The 15,068-nt window shown below is 47.9% G+C and overlaps 5 protein-coding genes across 5 annotated transcripts; 1 reads left to right on the top strand and 4 right to left on the bottom strand.

The window, feature by feature from the left end:
* Positions 1–2,116: 2,116 nt before the first annotated feature.
* Positions 2,117–4,081, bottom strand: BU24DRAFT_182288 (glycoside hydrolase family 43 protein). The gene is made up of 2 exons (XM_033521635.1): positions 2,996–4,081; positions 2,117–2,944 (listed from the first exon to the last, which is right to left on the bottom strand). The coding sequence occupies exons 1-2, from the start codon at positions 3,891–3,893 to the stop codon at positions 2,157–2,159; spliced, it is 1,686 nt and encodes a 561-aa protein (XP_033383976.1). The 5' UTR covers positions 3,894–4,081; the 3' UTR covers positions 2,117–2,156.
* On the bottom strand, positions 4,082–6,363 carry BU24DRAFT_182287 (general substrate transporter). Its single transcript, XM_033521634.1, has 3 exons — positions 5,039–6,363; positions 4,593–4,985; positions 4,082–4,531 (listed from the first exon to the last, which is right to left on the bottom strand). The coding sequence occupies exons 1-3, from the start codon at positions 5,930–5,932 to the stop codon at positions 4,271–4,273; spliced, it is 1,548 nt and encodes a 515-aa protein (XP_033383977.1). The 5' UTR covers positions 5,933–6,363; the 3' UTR covers positions 4,082–4,270.
* Positions 6,364–8,767: 2,404 nt separating this feature from the next.
* On the bottom strand, positions 8,768–10,912 carry BU24DRAFT_421938 (uncharacterized protein). Its single transcript, XM_033527850.1, has 4 exons — positions 10,613–10,912; positions 10,398–10,550; positions 9,223–10,346; positions 8,768–9,135 (listed from the first exon to the last, which is right to left on the bottom strand). Exons 1-4 carry the CDS (start codon positions 10,773–10,775, stop codon positions 8,986–8,988), a joined length of 1,590 nt encoding a protein of 529 aa, XP_033383978.1. The 5' UTR covers positions 10,776–10,912; the 3' UTR covers positions 8,768–8,985.
* Positions 10,913–11,033: 121 nt separating this feature from the next.
* BU24DRAFT_441241 (uncharacterized protein) lies at positions 11,034–12,200 on the top strand. Its single transcript, XM_033530428.1, has one exon. It carries the CDS (start codon positions 11,082–11,084, stop codon positions 12,063–12,065), a length of 984 nt encoding a protein of 327 aa, XP_033383979.1. The 5' UTR covers positions 11,034–11,081; the 3' UTR covers positions 12,066–12,200.
* Positions 12,201–12,228: 28 nt separating this feature from the next.
* Positions 12,229–13,782, bottom strand: BU24DRAFT_390930 (MFS general substrate transporter; the record flags this gene model as incomplete). Its single annotated transcript, XM_033525091.1, has 4 exons — positions 13,604–13,782; positions 13,014–13,541; positions 12,751–12,959; positions 12,229–12,692 (listed from the first exon to the last, which is right to left on the bottom strand). The coding sequence occupies exons 1-4, from the start codon at positions 13,738–13,740 to the stop codon at positions 12,229–12,231; spliced, it is 1,338 nt and encodes a 445-aa protein (XP_033383980.1). The 5' UTR covers positions 13,741–13,782.
* Positions 13,783–15,068: the final 1,286 nt, after the last annotated feature.

Here is a 15,068-nt window from a genome sequence, read left to right on the forward strand (position 1 = left end):
TGGGGTCACGATGAAGAGGAGCAGGCACTGATATACTTATTCCATTTTCGCGGGGACACACGCGCAGAGTCAAAGCGGCGATGTCGTTGGAGCTACAAGCAAGCATTTCGTCATCTTACATTATGGAGCGGACGTCTTGCACAGGTGACATGACAAGCAATGTGCTTTGAAATGCGCTAACGAGGCAGGCATCGCGTGGTGAGAGCCTGTCAACATGGGAATTGAGACGAAAGGGTTTGCGAACAGTGGGTCGGGAAAACACTACCCTACTGTGTTACTTCTTCTAACACTACTTGATGGGGTACCGCTGACGATGATCGCGTCGGTAGCGGAGCCGCGGTGTCGAATTTGTACGAAGTGTTGTAGGTGCTAACCATGTTGATTTGTGGGTAGAGCAATGTTGGTTTGGTTGAATAAGGTGCAGCATTTTGTACATCCCCTCTTTGTTCTGTCTATCCTGATATATGGTGTTGGTGTTGCGGCTTGTAGGCATCGAGCACAAACACTTAGATATCAAGTTCTCAACCAGCCATGGTAACTTTTCGATCAATATTATTGGTATCAACTCATCAACATAATGCTTGCCATTATGAAGCAATGTGAAGCCTCTCATCCTTTCCATAAGCTTTTGCCGCCGCGTCCGGATCGCCATCTGCCAAGGCAGCCCCAAAGCTTCTTAGCTCGACAGCATAGCCGATTTGGTGCAAAACGGAGTCCGATTCCTGACGTCACCCGCGCTGCACGCGACGCCATGGAATCTTGTTCTTGCAGTTCATCGAGCGATACATGCTGTCATCGCTGCTTAAGGCCCCAATTGGCGCAAGAGACCTCTCTTTGGTCAATGAGGCTCAATCCCTCGGGCTCCCAAAGAAGAAATTTTGCCTATAGGCCGCTATCGTGACCGTAAACGTGATGAAATTTTACAACTCCTCCACATTAAAACCATTTAACGCCTCAGTACTTGACTTGGCAGCACGTCATATATACGAAGGTTGTGAGTTTGTCATATCGCATTCTTTATGATCTCAAGCTGCTGGGTGACTCTACTCAGTACTGGTCTAGAGCTAGAGCTCTGCGTTCTCCTCCCACTCGTACGAGTTACCATCTGGTCTGGCAATAATGGATTATTTAAATGCTTTAAAGAAACTAATTATGGCTAAATGATGATTCCGCACTGCAGTTGGTGTTCTGCTTTGGTGTCCCGCCCTCAAGGGCTCGATGATTTGACACAGATCTCGATCGTCAGCACGAGGCACGACGCGAAGATCGACAAGTCTGTAGCTATCGTTTACCACATCCAATGTTCCTCCAATTCCTATTGTTAGTCCTTCTACCGTCTTTATTCCAACTATTAATCTACGGATAGTCTCAAACGTGACCTTTCAACTACCCGTAATACCTCGTATTATTCCATAAACTACTACAGACTACATGAACTTTCAAGCTCTTTACACAATCATAGAGAATACCTGATGCGCCTACGGCCGCGTGTGTAACATACACGGGTATAGACTACATCATCTGAAGCCGTCATTAATTACATGAAGAGTTAAATGCAACAGTACACAGTATTGAAGACCACAAACTCATTCATACATATTGTTGCGTTTAGCCACCTCTATCCTGCTACACCATACGAGGTAATATTCACCTTGCACCCCTGGAGACAATAGCATACATTCAAAACACCAGCTGGTCCGTTCCGACCGGTACATCCGGATTGGGGGAGCATCAGCATTGACAGCCAAGCATGCCAACAAATTTGCGAGTGATTGATGCAATGCGACGTTGGGGAAATGTACAAATGATCACTCATCCCAACAGTGTCGATGATCAGATTACACGGTCACCGTTTGGAAAGGCTATGAATCACCCTTTCCAGTGGACTATGCAAGTAGTCGACCCCACAATGCAACGACTTTTCGGTTTATGGTTAATGTTTCATACAATATTCCCTGGAGTGCCTCGTTCTCTTTACGAGCCTTCCGAGCCAGATAAGTGCAGATGTACTGATCCTCTTCACGATTTGTTGTGCCATTTCAGCATCAAGGCTGGTCCGACTGGACAGCTCCATTAGTGTTTTGATAATTGTTAAGTTCCTTTTGGTTGTTCTATGGTGGAGCTTTTTCCAGGGTATCATGGCTACACTTTATGCATCATTCTACATAGATGTCGCTGAAGTCTGCTGGATCTAACACAGGCTCCCATTGGCCGAACGAATAAATACCCCACATTGTCCCTGTGAATGCACCCCCGACTGGCGGTGCTACTGTGAGTTTCTCTGCATCGAATTCAATATCCTTCGTGATATTGTTGAAAGCGATGGTAAGTATGTACTTCGTGGGACTGGCTTTCGCAGTAATAGTCACTTCATCTGCGTTACCTAACGCCGAGGTCTCATCGCTATCATGTAGCAATACAATCTCTTTCAAATTCCCCGCTTTCCCAGTAGGCAAACGACAAACAATCTGTTTCGATGAGGGAGAAGTATCAGCTGAGATTGCTGCAGTGATACCAATGCTTGCATGTGAGTACATGCTCCACCACACGGTAACTCCAGCTTCGTATCCAGCCCGCGACGGGTTGAACCGTAGCTTCGTGTGGAACGTCTCATTATATGTTTTCTGCTTCCGGAGAAGCATGGCTGGACATTCTGGACTTGAAGGAGAGTAGCAATTTCCGTAGAGGCGGATGTAATCCGGGTTGCGGTGTAAGGAATAACAGCTCTTGATTGGAGTGTTCTTTTGGTACCACCCCAGTTCCAATGCTTCAGGGGCGCTGTCCAATCCGTATGATGCTTTCCAACGTAGATTCTCACTGCTGCCGGTTCCCTCGAGTTGGTTTAAAGGGTAGTGCGCTTCGGTCTCCAATGTAATGTTCTTGCCGTCGTTAAAAACCGGCCAATCGTCCACCCAGTCAACTTTGACCAAGAATGTTTCCCGTCCTGTAACAAGTCAGTCCCCCATTAAGTTGATCTCTACCTTTTTGGACATACCTAGTTGGGGTTCGATGTATCTACCACCGTCTATCGCGGGCCGAACACCCAAGAATACACCCCACCATTTCCCCTGATCATCCTCAAAAACATCCGCATGGCCCGTTCGCTGAACTTCTTCATCGGGACCATTGTACCACAATGGCTGGCCCTGGCTTTCCCATGGCCCCAGCGGGCCTTCAGTGCTTCGAAACACCCATTCTTGATGTCCGGCCTCCGTCCCGCCTTCGGCTACAAACATGTAATAATAATCACCTTTCCGCATGATATGACTTCCCTCCGCAACACCGTACGGTGATTGCCTTAACACAACAGGCGGAGTCAGAGTCCGGCCAGTCTTGATGTCAATTTCGGATGCATGGATTGCAAAATCCTTCAACTTCAATCCAGGCGTGCGGTTAGCCAATCTGACCGTCGTAGACAGATACACCTTTCCGGTGTCATCATCCCAGAAGACATCCTGATCGAACCCTGGGTTGTCGAAGTAGACAGGATCGCTCCAAGCATTGTCATCGTAAATATCGTCTGTGTAGACGTAGAATCCACGTGGGAATATACGCTCGTCGGTAGTCGGTTGATATCTGTGGAAGAGTCCATTGATCAGATACCAGCGCTTCTCATTGGGCCGGTAGCGCAATGTGCTCGCCCAAGATCCTGCACCTGGCTCTACAGTGCGAAGGTCGATTTGACTCCTACGATTCAGTGCATGGCCAATTAGCTTCCAATTCACAATGTCCTCGGAGACGTATATGGCGCAACCGGGGAAGTATTCAAATGTTGATGTACTGATGAAATATCTTCTTGGGGTAGTGGGTGTAGCGGGGACTACGCAGACGGTTGGATCCGGGTTGAACCCGCGAATGATTGGGTTGGTGAAGGTCGCGCGTTCGGTTGCCATCACGAATACGTCCTTTTCGATTTTCGATTCACCGTCTGTAACTTAATCGACTATTCGATTGGGAGGACTAATACCTATGCATGGATATAGATGAAGCACATGGTCTTTTATACAAATTGCATGTAACTCGGTGTCGTTGTCGATTCGTGGGATCGATTCAAGACCCACTTGCACCATTACTAGTTAGTGGCCACATTGTATTTTCCACCAACCATCCCATCACATTTTCATCTTCATTCGTCACACAGTGAAAGCATGAGTATGTTCCGATAAAAACGTCGTAACTTTAGTCGTTCTATAGATTCTAAAATGTGGTTACCGAATTCTCGTCACCCACAGAAACGATTGCCAAAGAAAATTTCGTTCACATAAAGCCATTAGATATCGTCGTTGAACTCGTCCTTCTCCAATTTCGACCCTTTTTCCATCATGTGTTCGGTGAAGAGGGATCCCGTGAGCGGCTTCTTTGATTCTCTGACAACGTCGAAGATAGTTTCGCCCTCCGTAAACATCATCTCGAGCTCCTCTAGGCTACGACCCATGGTTTCGGGGAAGAATAGGTAGACGACCGGAATGATGGTTGCTGACAAAATGAGGAACACGAGGTAGTACTTCCATCCGATAGTATCAATGGCAACCTGACGAGACAATATTAGTCTAGATTCCGTAAAAGTTCTCAACATAGAAAGGGCGACTTACAGGAGTGGCCATGTTAACAACAAAGTTCCAGAGCCAGTGATTTGCAGTCGAGATACCTGCCATAGGCACGCGTAGTCGGATAGGGGCGACCTCAGTGCAGTAGAGGAAGTTGGCTCCGAGAAATCCAATAGGGACGAAGAAATTGAACAAGAACACGAAGAAAGCAGAAGCAATCTGGGCGGCGTGGTTGGACTTGGGGTAGCTTGACGCAACGGCAAGTGCCAACATGCATCCAGCCATTCCGAAACCGCTAAAAATGAACAACTTGCGGCGACCAAATCTGTCGATTGTGAAAAAAGCCACGAATGCGGACAGGAACTTCCAAGTCAGAGCACCGCCGCTTAGAATGCGCGACATCTCGGCGTTCATTTGAAGTCCTTGTTGGAAGATGATCTGATTGCATTGTTAGTAGAAGTCCGTTCGCACTTTATAATGGGTCAACTTACTGTGGAATAGGTAGAAATCAAGTTGCTTCCACACATCTGCTGCAAAAACTGCAGGAAGATGCACAAGGAGAACCGGTAGAAAAGTTTGTCTTTGCCCATGGTGAAGATGTCTGACAATTTGGCGGCGCTCCTTCCAGTCTCCTCCAGAGCAAGCTCGATACCGCTCAACTCGGCAGAGATTTCTGGATCATCCAAAGGTCGATCTTTGAATGCTGACAAGCTAGCTCGAGCCTCTTCGACACGGCCCTTGTTCACTAGCCATCTTGGGGATTCGGGGATGGTCCAAACTGCAGCGATAACCACCATGGAGATTAGGCAAGGAATTGCCAGAGGGACGCGCCATTGGAGAGGAAGGATGCTCTTGATTTCAAAGAATCCAAGGTTAATCCACGCCTCGAGAGCATAACCAAGACTGGTGAAACATCCATCCAAAACGACGTGCTGTCCACGGTTGCCTGCAGACGAACATTCTGACTGCCACACTGGGACGGTCGCGCTGAGCGCTCCGATTCCAAGGCCGAGGATGAATCTCCCAACGACGAATTGAGCGAGCTGGAAAGAGGTGCACTGGAGAATCTCTCCGATGAGCGTGAGGACTGCAGCCAGACAAATGACCTTACGTCGTCCAAGGGGGTCGCCAATCCAGGTGCATCCAAGAGATCCGACCAGAGCTCCAAGAGTGAATGTGGCGACTACAGCTCCTTGCTTGGTAGACTTGGTGCGCCTGTCAGCGCCTTCGGCATCGACAACGTTGATCTCGGGAAAGTGGGCATTCCAGTCTTTCAAAGACAACAGTCCACCAACGCCAGACTGGTTGTATCCAAACAGAACGAAGGCAGGCATGACAATCAGCAAAAGCTGTGCCAGCCGGAGGGATCTTCCTCTGAGACCCATACCGATCGTCTTCTCGTGTTCAACTAGGGATAAAGGGTTGCAACGAGAGGGATTAGAGGACTCCTCAAGGACGATGAAAGAAATGAAAGAGTAAGGAGCGAAAATAGAAGTGCGGCAGTGTGAACTCTTATCAAGTGCTCTTCTCCGCTATATCGGCGTCTGGACGCCTAAGATTTCGGTCCGTCTGTTGAAGCTAACTCCTCGTTACTGTCCCCATGATGGAGTCCCCAAGACCCCAAGACGGAGCCCCGGAGGAGGCAACTTCTACGAGGCCTCAGCTTTGTGGAGTTAATGGGGTGCATTCCATGTGTCGTAATCCAATCCTGGAAACTGGATTTGTCCTTCTTTCTGCAAGAGAAACATGATGTTCAATCATCGTTCCGAATTCACCCGCAGTGGTGATGGTCGACCAGAGTGTCTACTGGTTGGATATTGAAGCACAGACCAAGGTGTTGCGGCTCTGTAGGCTCGGAGCACTCTTTCTAGAAAATACGCCATGATAGCGCCGGTAAGATCGGAGGCACGACTCGTCCAAGCATGCAGAGTCCCCACCAAGCTTTTGGTGTGCCTGATTTCGCGGCTCAGAGTTGAAGGATACGGTGCTGCAAGCACCTTCTGAAGTGGAGCCAGGTTGGATTTGTGAGTTACATTACGTTGACTCTATAGGTATACAAGTCGCCTCAACTCTGTTTTGCTTCACAATATTGGACAGCAAGCTGAGAAATACATGCATGTATGCATGGCCTGCAAATTGACATGGATAAATTCAAGAAATGACAAGGCGGGTGGCTGAATGCTTGGGTACTCGAAAGGATTTGTGACCTCGGAAGTTGACCGCGGCCGTTGAGGTACTATGCAGTAGTCAGTCCACATCGGGGAAATAACGGCCAGTTTCATTCCTTACCACCATGAGACCAGCTACAAATTTTACCACAAGAGAACAGAGAATGGCGTGGGGGTGGATACTGCACTCACTCGATACCCACTGTCCTAGAAGAGTTTTCAATCTTGAAATGTAAGCAAAGGGCGGGCTACTTGTCCCTGATTCGAGGTAACGCTGAGCCATGCACATTGAGGCGCCTATTCGTTGGCACTGGACCTCATTTCAAATACTTTAAGGACCCATTTCCGTCTACTATTTTGCAGGAATTGATCTTAAAGAACATATAATTTGGGGCCAATGAAATAATGATGTTATAGAAATATTCAAACAGATAATCAAGTCAGTAGTCGCATACATTCTATCAATTCGGCGACCAACCGAGTGCTATGTACTCTCAGTGGGCAATTGGTAAAACGATATTTCCTCATCCTAATATCAAGCGAGCAGAGCATTCAAAACAAAATGGCTCAAAGGCTTTGATCGACGTATGTACTCCGGTCGTTCAACCTTCCTCGGGGTATAACTCAGTTCATGTCCGAAGTCGACCCGAAACGTGACTGACATCATTCTTCCACTTTACAAAAATCCCATCGACACCTCTACATTCGTATTTCGATGCCCGGTACATTGGTAGCTACCTGTTCCCTATGCTTTGGTGACATGCGGACGAGCAAGTCAAGCATGACAATCACATAACCCAAATCCTGGAACAGCCCTACAATAATCCAGCTGCAGCCTTGTCCACTCGATACGAGACAAGCTTCGCCGAGAAGATCTTGGTACGCCAATCCCCCGTACCTGCTGTGCTAGCGAATCGCTGTCGACTTCTATCCAACGATTGGCTCAGGAATCAACTGTCTCAAAGTAGTGAACGAGCAGTGGGCGTAAGTTCATCAGCAACTCTTTGGGAAGGTCCTATTCGTAGTCATGGTTGGAATTCGGTCCGACGCGCTCTCGTGCTTCTCTAGCGTTGGCTCTGTTTTCGGATCTCCGTATTCCCTCCCCGCAGCCACTTCTGAAATTGAAGCATTTGTATGAATCTAATGCTAAAAGTCGGGGTAGAGGCTCTGTTATTTCCATTGATGACAGATCAACTGGGTGCTCTGAGAATACATCTACTAAGTACACTACGAAAAAAGTTCATGAAGAACTACAGGCTGTTCTCTAGTATCACAGGCGCAAAGAGCCTGCCGTCAAGTGATGTGCAAATTCGCAACATCTGATTCAAATTCATCAATCGGCGTAGAAGTCCAGCGTGTTACTGCAATGCTTTACATACATCCAATACAACTGACAATGCATTCCATGGGCTGTAAAACTCCCAGCAATGAATGGCAGAGCGAGCGTCCGTAGCACTTACGGGAATTTATCTAGCGACAAACGTCGTAATCACCATGGCCCGTTGATAGCTTCCGGAACGCCTCTGCTACTCCCCTGACTACGGGTGAATATGGGTGGCCAGCCAAAGCCCCTTTCGTGTCACCAAGTAGGTCCGAATGCTACTCTGAACTCAATGAATTCAAAGCCCGCAGTTCTCGTACGCGCTTGAATATTCTTACGACCGTCAACGCCCGCTTCCTGCAAAGATCCATCTAGCTTGGGGACTTCCTATGGTTGACCATTGGGGCTGATGTGTCTCCGCAAAACCCCGCACTGAGCTAAAGAAGCGGATATTGATCATTTAATGATACGCCGGGTCTAATCTGTGACATGAAATCACAGCCTGGGTTGTTGAATCTGGCTGAGCTGTCTATTGATTGCATGATCATAGCGATTGGGCTCAAGAGTTCACATTTCTACTCTTCTAGACAGATGAATGCATGACAACTACAGATCAAGGTTGTGCATATGTCTGAGATTAGAACAGCGGTGTCGCATATTTTGATCCAAGATATTCTTTAGTCCAGGTTCAAAGTGCATACGGTCATGTTCACAGGAGACAGGGGTGGCATTCAGCAAGATGATGACATCTATTTCAGAATTATGGTCGCTTGGCTTGCAAGGCAGACTATGCAGAAATGGGTATAAAACCATACAATCCGTAAGAGAGTAGACGACGACGACAAGAAACTGTGCCACATGCAATGCATGGCTCTTGCCTGTACCCTATGGCTCGTAAATGGAGAGAGAGCGTTGCCGTACGTATGAATGATAATGGAGGCGATGTAGGTTAAGCACCGCGTGGACTGCCAGTGCTTCTATTAGCCAAGCCGGCGAAGAAAGAAGCGAGTTTATCATTGTCCGGGAGTTTAGTATCTTGGGCGTTTACTGGTGGGGTCAAAGGAGTTTCCGGCGAAGCTGCTCGGTTTGCTTCGCGGTCCTGTTACAACGTTAGCAACCATTCCTCTAATTACGCGACTCATGCTATCATATTCACAGAACGCTTCGTCGGAAAGGGGAAACATACCTGTAATCTCTTCACCATTTCGTCAGCATTGACTTGGATACCGCCCATATTGAATTGCACCGGCCCTATGTGCTCTTCAACGACCCCACTGGCCTCATCGGTCCAAGTTCTGTAGGCGGCTTCATCCTTCTTCCGTGCTTGTTTGATCTGCTGATCTTGTTCATCTTCGCGACGTAAAATTTCCAACTTCAGGACTTGGCCAGCCAAAAACGCCTGTGTATCTTCACTTGTGACCTCGATTCCATTTGCTTGTTTAGAGTTCAGCGAGGCCAGCAAGTAGTCTTGCTCGGGATTGCGAATGGTATCTTCGTAGATAGAGGTAGCTGAGGATCTCTCCTCCTCCTCTTCCTGCGGATGCCCATTTTCAGTGGCTTCCTCTGCTCCGGCAGTAGTATCATCGGTTTTAATAGCTCGCATATGCTGGGGTATATCGATATCCACGGACCACTTCTCGCTCACACCTTCGACATCGAACCCTTCCCTCAAGATGCGGATCTTGCCCCAAGAGTCCCAATTCGGTGGCACTAGTACTCTGTCTCGGTCAATCACATTGTGTTTCAGGTCCTGCTTTTTGAGCATCGATTTGATCCCCAGGGTGGAATGAAGAAGCAATTGCAGCGACCCAGGAGCGGTTGGCATGGTGTACACCAGACTCGCACCATGTTTCAACAATACTGTGCGCAAATATTGCAGTATGAAATCGAACTGTTCTTCCTTCCAGCCCTTTTCTCGTTCCAGAGCCTCGATCTTGTCAGCATTCTGGCATACAACGCACAAAGGTATTCCCAGCGGCTCGTCCCATTCTCCAGGTCCGAGCGGCACCTTCAAGTTTTCGGTTGCGCTGCTACTGGAGCCTTCTGGTATTCCCATTCCTTTCTCTTGGAGTCGAGAGATGTTTTCCTCCAAGACTTCCTTCGAAGCATCATCAAGTGATAAGATGAGTGATCTCAACACTCGAATCCAATCGCGCAATTGCCGTATCCATAGCCATGGGTGGTTCCAATCAAGCAATATCACTACTAGCATGTGCGGGAGTGTTCGTGGGTTCAGGTAAGGTTTTATAAGAGGGGTAAATGAGGGGGATGGGTTGGCCAGGAGATATAGGGAGAGGCGAGCGAGAGTATCTGTTCACAGTCAGTATTTTCCTGTTGTAAAATTAAGATCAACTCAGCTACCTTCGTGATCAGTATCCAAGACATCCTGATATGTGTAGCCGAGCGCAAATTGGTTGGCAATTGGCGGTTTCCTTCCCCTATCTTGCGGTCTCCGGTTTGAATTGTCTGTAGCCACAGATTCAAGGAATTCTCTTTGCGTTTCCGGTGTACCACCTAATGTAAACATTGATTAATAGGATTGTCGGTTTGCCAATATGACATTGTAGGCTACTTACCCAGAACAAGGAGACTCTTCTCGGGCAATCGTTTTCCACTAGATATGTTGTCCAACATAGGCTTCCATATTTCTTCTTTGTCCTGGTCGCTACTTCCTGGTCTCTCCAAACCAGCGACTGTCCTCCCAGGAAAGTTGGAAGTCTGTCGCGACGCGTCTGCCATGGTGGGTGTATCAAGCGTCGTCCTCTGCCGTTATGGGTATCGTCGTAATCGCCTTGTGCAAATCGAGTATGCTGAATGTTATAGATGAAGCGAAACTGCCTAGAAATTAGAATAAAGGGCGGCGGGGTGTGGAAGGGTTGAGCATCTTGTGATATCCAGGAGCTTCTGGTGTTGCTGTTAGTTTAATGCAGGGATCATGCGCACGGTCCATACAACTTTTCGACGACCGCCAAACCTCCGCAGCGAATCTCTACGACGTCACGCTCCACGATCGTGAATGCGCCCAGTCAACCCTCAATCTCCAATATGAACAATATACGGGCAATCCAAAAGCTCAATCAGCGCGAGCTTGAAGAGGGTATCACTCCTGAAGGCTCGTGGCATACCGACTATCGCGACACGGCCTTCATCAACATTGGTGGCCTGCCGTTTGAGCTCTCCGAGGGCGACATCATTACACTCTTCTCACAATTTGGCGAGCCGGTTTGGATCAAACTGGCGCGTGACAAGGAAACCGGAAAGTCTCGCGGCTTCTGCTGGCTCAAATATGAGGATCAACGAAGTACAGACCTAGCTGTGGACAACTTAGGCGGAGCTACGATAATGGGGCGGGTGCTGCGAGTCGACCATACACGTTATAAACCAAGGGACGATGAGGATATGAGAGACAACACAATGGGAGAGCCACCTATCGAAGAAGATGATAAGGTCCGGACTAGACGGCGAGCTCGTAGCGAAAGCGAAAGCGAGAGTGAAAGCGAGGACGAGCGTCCCCTCCTTCCGGAAGAGATCGCGCTGGCAAAACTCATAAAAGACTTGGATGATGACGATCCTATGAAGGCTTCCATGGTCAAGAAAAAACAGGAAGATGTGGATGTCGCTGTAAGAAAGTATGAGAAAGCAAGGAGGAAGGAGAAGAAGGAGAAGCATCGATCTCGACGGGATCGAAGGGACGATTCAAGAGACAGAGACAGGGATAGAGAACGGAGAAAGCTCAAAGATCGCAATGATCATGCTGAGGATCGCGATCGTGAACGTAGACACCACCATCGATCAGAGGGACGGAGAACACCAGAAGACAAAGAGCGCCGACGAAATCGAGATTCTGATGGCGAGGATGGGGACAGGAGGCATACGGCCAGATATCGAGGTTCTTCGAAAGACCGTCACAATGGAAAAGAACGCGATTCTCCTGATAGACGTCGCCGGCGGCATAGTTCAACAGAGGACGAACATAGGCGCTCACGGCAGCGCAATCATTCTCCCAAGAAAGACGACAAACACCACTAGTCACGGCATGAAATGCTAGAAAAATTTAGGCACAGCAATAACCAGATACCCTTTTCAACATGTATGCTATCCTGTTTAAATTAAGTCGTGTGACATAAGCTCTTTAATTTTCCAGACCAGTTGAGTCCAATTAAGAAAGACCTGTCGAAATCCACACGAAGAACTACACATCTGCTACTTTCTCCTTGTGTTCCTTGATTGCTTTTTCAATCTCCGGCGTCATACCCTGGTGCGTTGCAATATGTTCCAGTCCATCTTTACCCACAACCAGCTCATGAGTGTTGTGATCGACATGAACATTTTCGGAGAAGACTACAATATCTTCTGTATCGCCAAAAATTCTAGCCATTTCTTCAAGAGGAATGCCCTTGGTTTCTGGTAACAGGAAAGCAAAGAGGGCTGTGCCAAGGGCACAAATGATGATGAAGACAAGATAAAACCTCCAACCGATATTGGCAAATGCGGTTGTTGTCGCCTGGAGATATACCAAGTCTGTCAAGGCAACAGTAGCCATGGATAAGCAGACACCCTTGGCTCGAATATGGTTAGGGAACAACTCGGAGTAGAAAACGACACCAGCAACGTCGACACCCATGCTGTAGACAGCGAGGAAGAGGTAAAACATAGCTTTTTGATGTGTTAGTAAAAGCTCGTCGCGAAACCGCTGAGCAAGATCTCTACTTACCTACTCCGGCTGCTAGAGCAGCTTTGTTGGTGCCTTCTGCTGCATACGTGGCTACGATAGCTGCTTCAATGGCCAGGCAGATCCCGCATCCCGCAACACCAAATAACATGAGGGGCTTTCGTCCGACTTTGTCCATAAATACGGCTCCAACAGCATTGAAAATAATACCGACAGTGATCCATCCGCATTGGAATTCGAGTTGTTGTTTGCTATAACGAATATCAGCAACGTAAACATTACGAGCAGGCTACTTTCAAACTTACGTATCATAACCAAGTGTTGCGTATAGTGTAGGTCCATAATTGTTCACGACAAGTACACCTGTCGACTGTCCTACAAATGCGAACCCCATGGCGAGAGCTGTTCGACGCCTGTAGCCTTTCTTGGTAAACATAGCCACCCATCCCGGATCTAATGTTCGATCTCGTTCGGTTTGCTTCTGCATCTGATAGAATTCACCTCGGGCAAATTCCATGTCTGGATCACCTTTGATCTTGTGCAATCTGTAAACTATTTCCCGGGCCTCTTCAACTTTACCTTGCATCAGCAAGAAACGCGGAGATTCTGGGACAATTAACATTATGCCAATCATCATTATAGGCCAAACGAGGGCAAGTCCAAGCGGTCCCCTCCATTTTGCAGCTTCATTATCGGCAAAGAAGAATGCCATGCCCATATAAGAAGCTAGCGCATACCCGAGGGCAATGTTCACACCATTCATGCCTACGAAAAAGCCTCGTAGGCCAGGTGGCGCGAGCTCGGCAGAGTATGTTGGTGCTGGATATTGTAAGCTCCAGGGGAACAAGGATCAAAATACTTGAAAAATCAGAGTTACGTACTCACGGCTAGAAACCCCCAGCTACCCCACCCAGCAATGAACCGCGCAGCGATGAACATGCCAATATTGCGAGATCCACAGAGTAGTGCTCCACCAAGCAGTGAGAAAAATGAGCAATACAATACGCCGGCTTTACGACCCCAACGGTCCATGATATAACTGGTGCTTAAGATACCGAGGACGGCGCCAGCCTGCCTATGTCAGCTTGAAGACTTCTCGTCAGATAGTAGGAATGGTGTACTTGAAACAAGCCGTTGATCGTTCCGATGAGTGCTTCCGAATCCGCTGTTGGCTTTCCATCTTTACCAAGAAGCTTCATATAAATTAGGAAGGGCGGTTCGCCCAGTGTTGTACCAATAATGGATGCAGGGTATCCAAAGGCAACCTGCCCCAATGACACTAAGTAGCAGACTAGAAAATTGTAGCCATTGAACTGGCTTTTATTTGATGGTGACATGTTTCATCCAACGACACAACAAGTTTGGGAAGTGGAAGAGGTCGAACCTGATGCCAGAGATGTCAAGTGGGCTTCCAGGTGGCTATGTATCAAGTCGAACCCATTGAGCTCCCTCAGAAGAGTCAATTCCTCGGAACTATTGAATACTTCCATGAGCTAGCTGTACTTTCCCCGCGCGAAAACATTCGTCATCATCGTTAACTACCGCATCGAACGATAGTGACTTTGCGGGGCAAAATGCCCTTCGTCGTCTGGCCCTATGATGTGGCGCTCATTCGGCCATGCTCTGATTCAGGAGCCACGAGATTGTTGATTTACACGCGAAAAAGAGGTATAATAGGCGTATGCTACAGTTGCTATCGCGTTCATTATTGGTCCATCCACCAAGTTCCCCAGACGTAGCAGCCGTTTAGCAAGATCGACAGCATTCGTTCACTAAAAGAAGTAAGCCTAGCTACTGAACCTTGTTCAAAACAAGGCCGATGGGGCAAGACGCCGGCAGAGCTTCGCCTTAAGATACTCGTACTAGTGATTTGTACTGACTCCTATTCAATTACTCAATAGGCCGTACCTAAAGTAACTTCTATGTATGAATCTATTGATATCCACAAATGGAATCATTCTAATGCTGGGAAGTCATAGTAGAATTACTTTGTAAAGGCATGCAAGCATGTCCAGGGAGTAAACATGGCAATCAGGGTCATTTCTTGATACTTGCAGCCGCTGGGTGTATTCACCCTTCCTTGCGCCCGGGTACACCTTGAAATGAATCATCGTCGTTGATGGGGTGCGTGAACGAGGATACCGTTTCCATTTGCCGCATAGTCCCGAGAATCTCCGTTGTGACCTATGAACGCAAGTTATTGCACCGGCACTAAGCTCCGGATATACCACAATAACGTATGCGCCCTAAGTTCGCTCGCAAAAGCTTGTCCGCTGTTTACTAAATTGATGTACGAGTACGAATGGAACGGTATGGTCTGGCCCAGGATCAATGGCCCACCTTATCGGACATATATTCAC

The sequence above is a fragment of the Aaosphaeria arxii genome (assembly GCF_010015735.1).
Source record: "Aaosphaeria arxii CBS 175.79 unplaced genomic scaffold BU24scaffold_4, whole genome shotgun sequence".
NCBI lineage: Eukaryota > Fungi > Ascomycota > Dothideomycetes > Pleosporales > Aaosphaeria > Aaosphaeria arxii.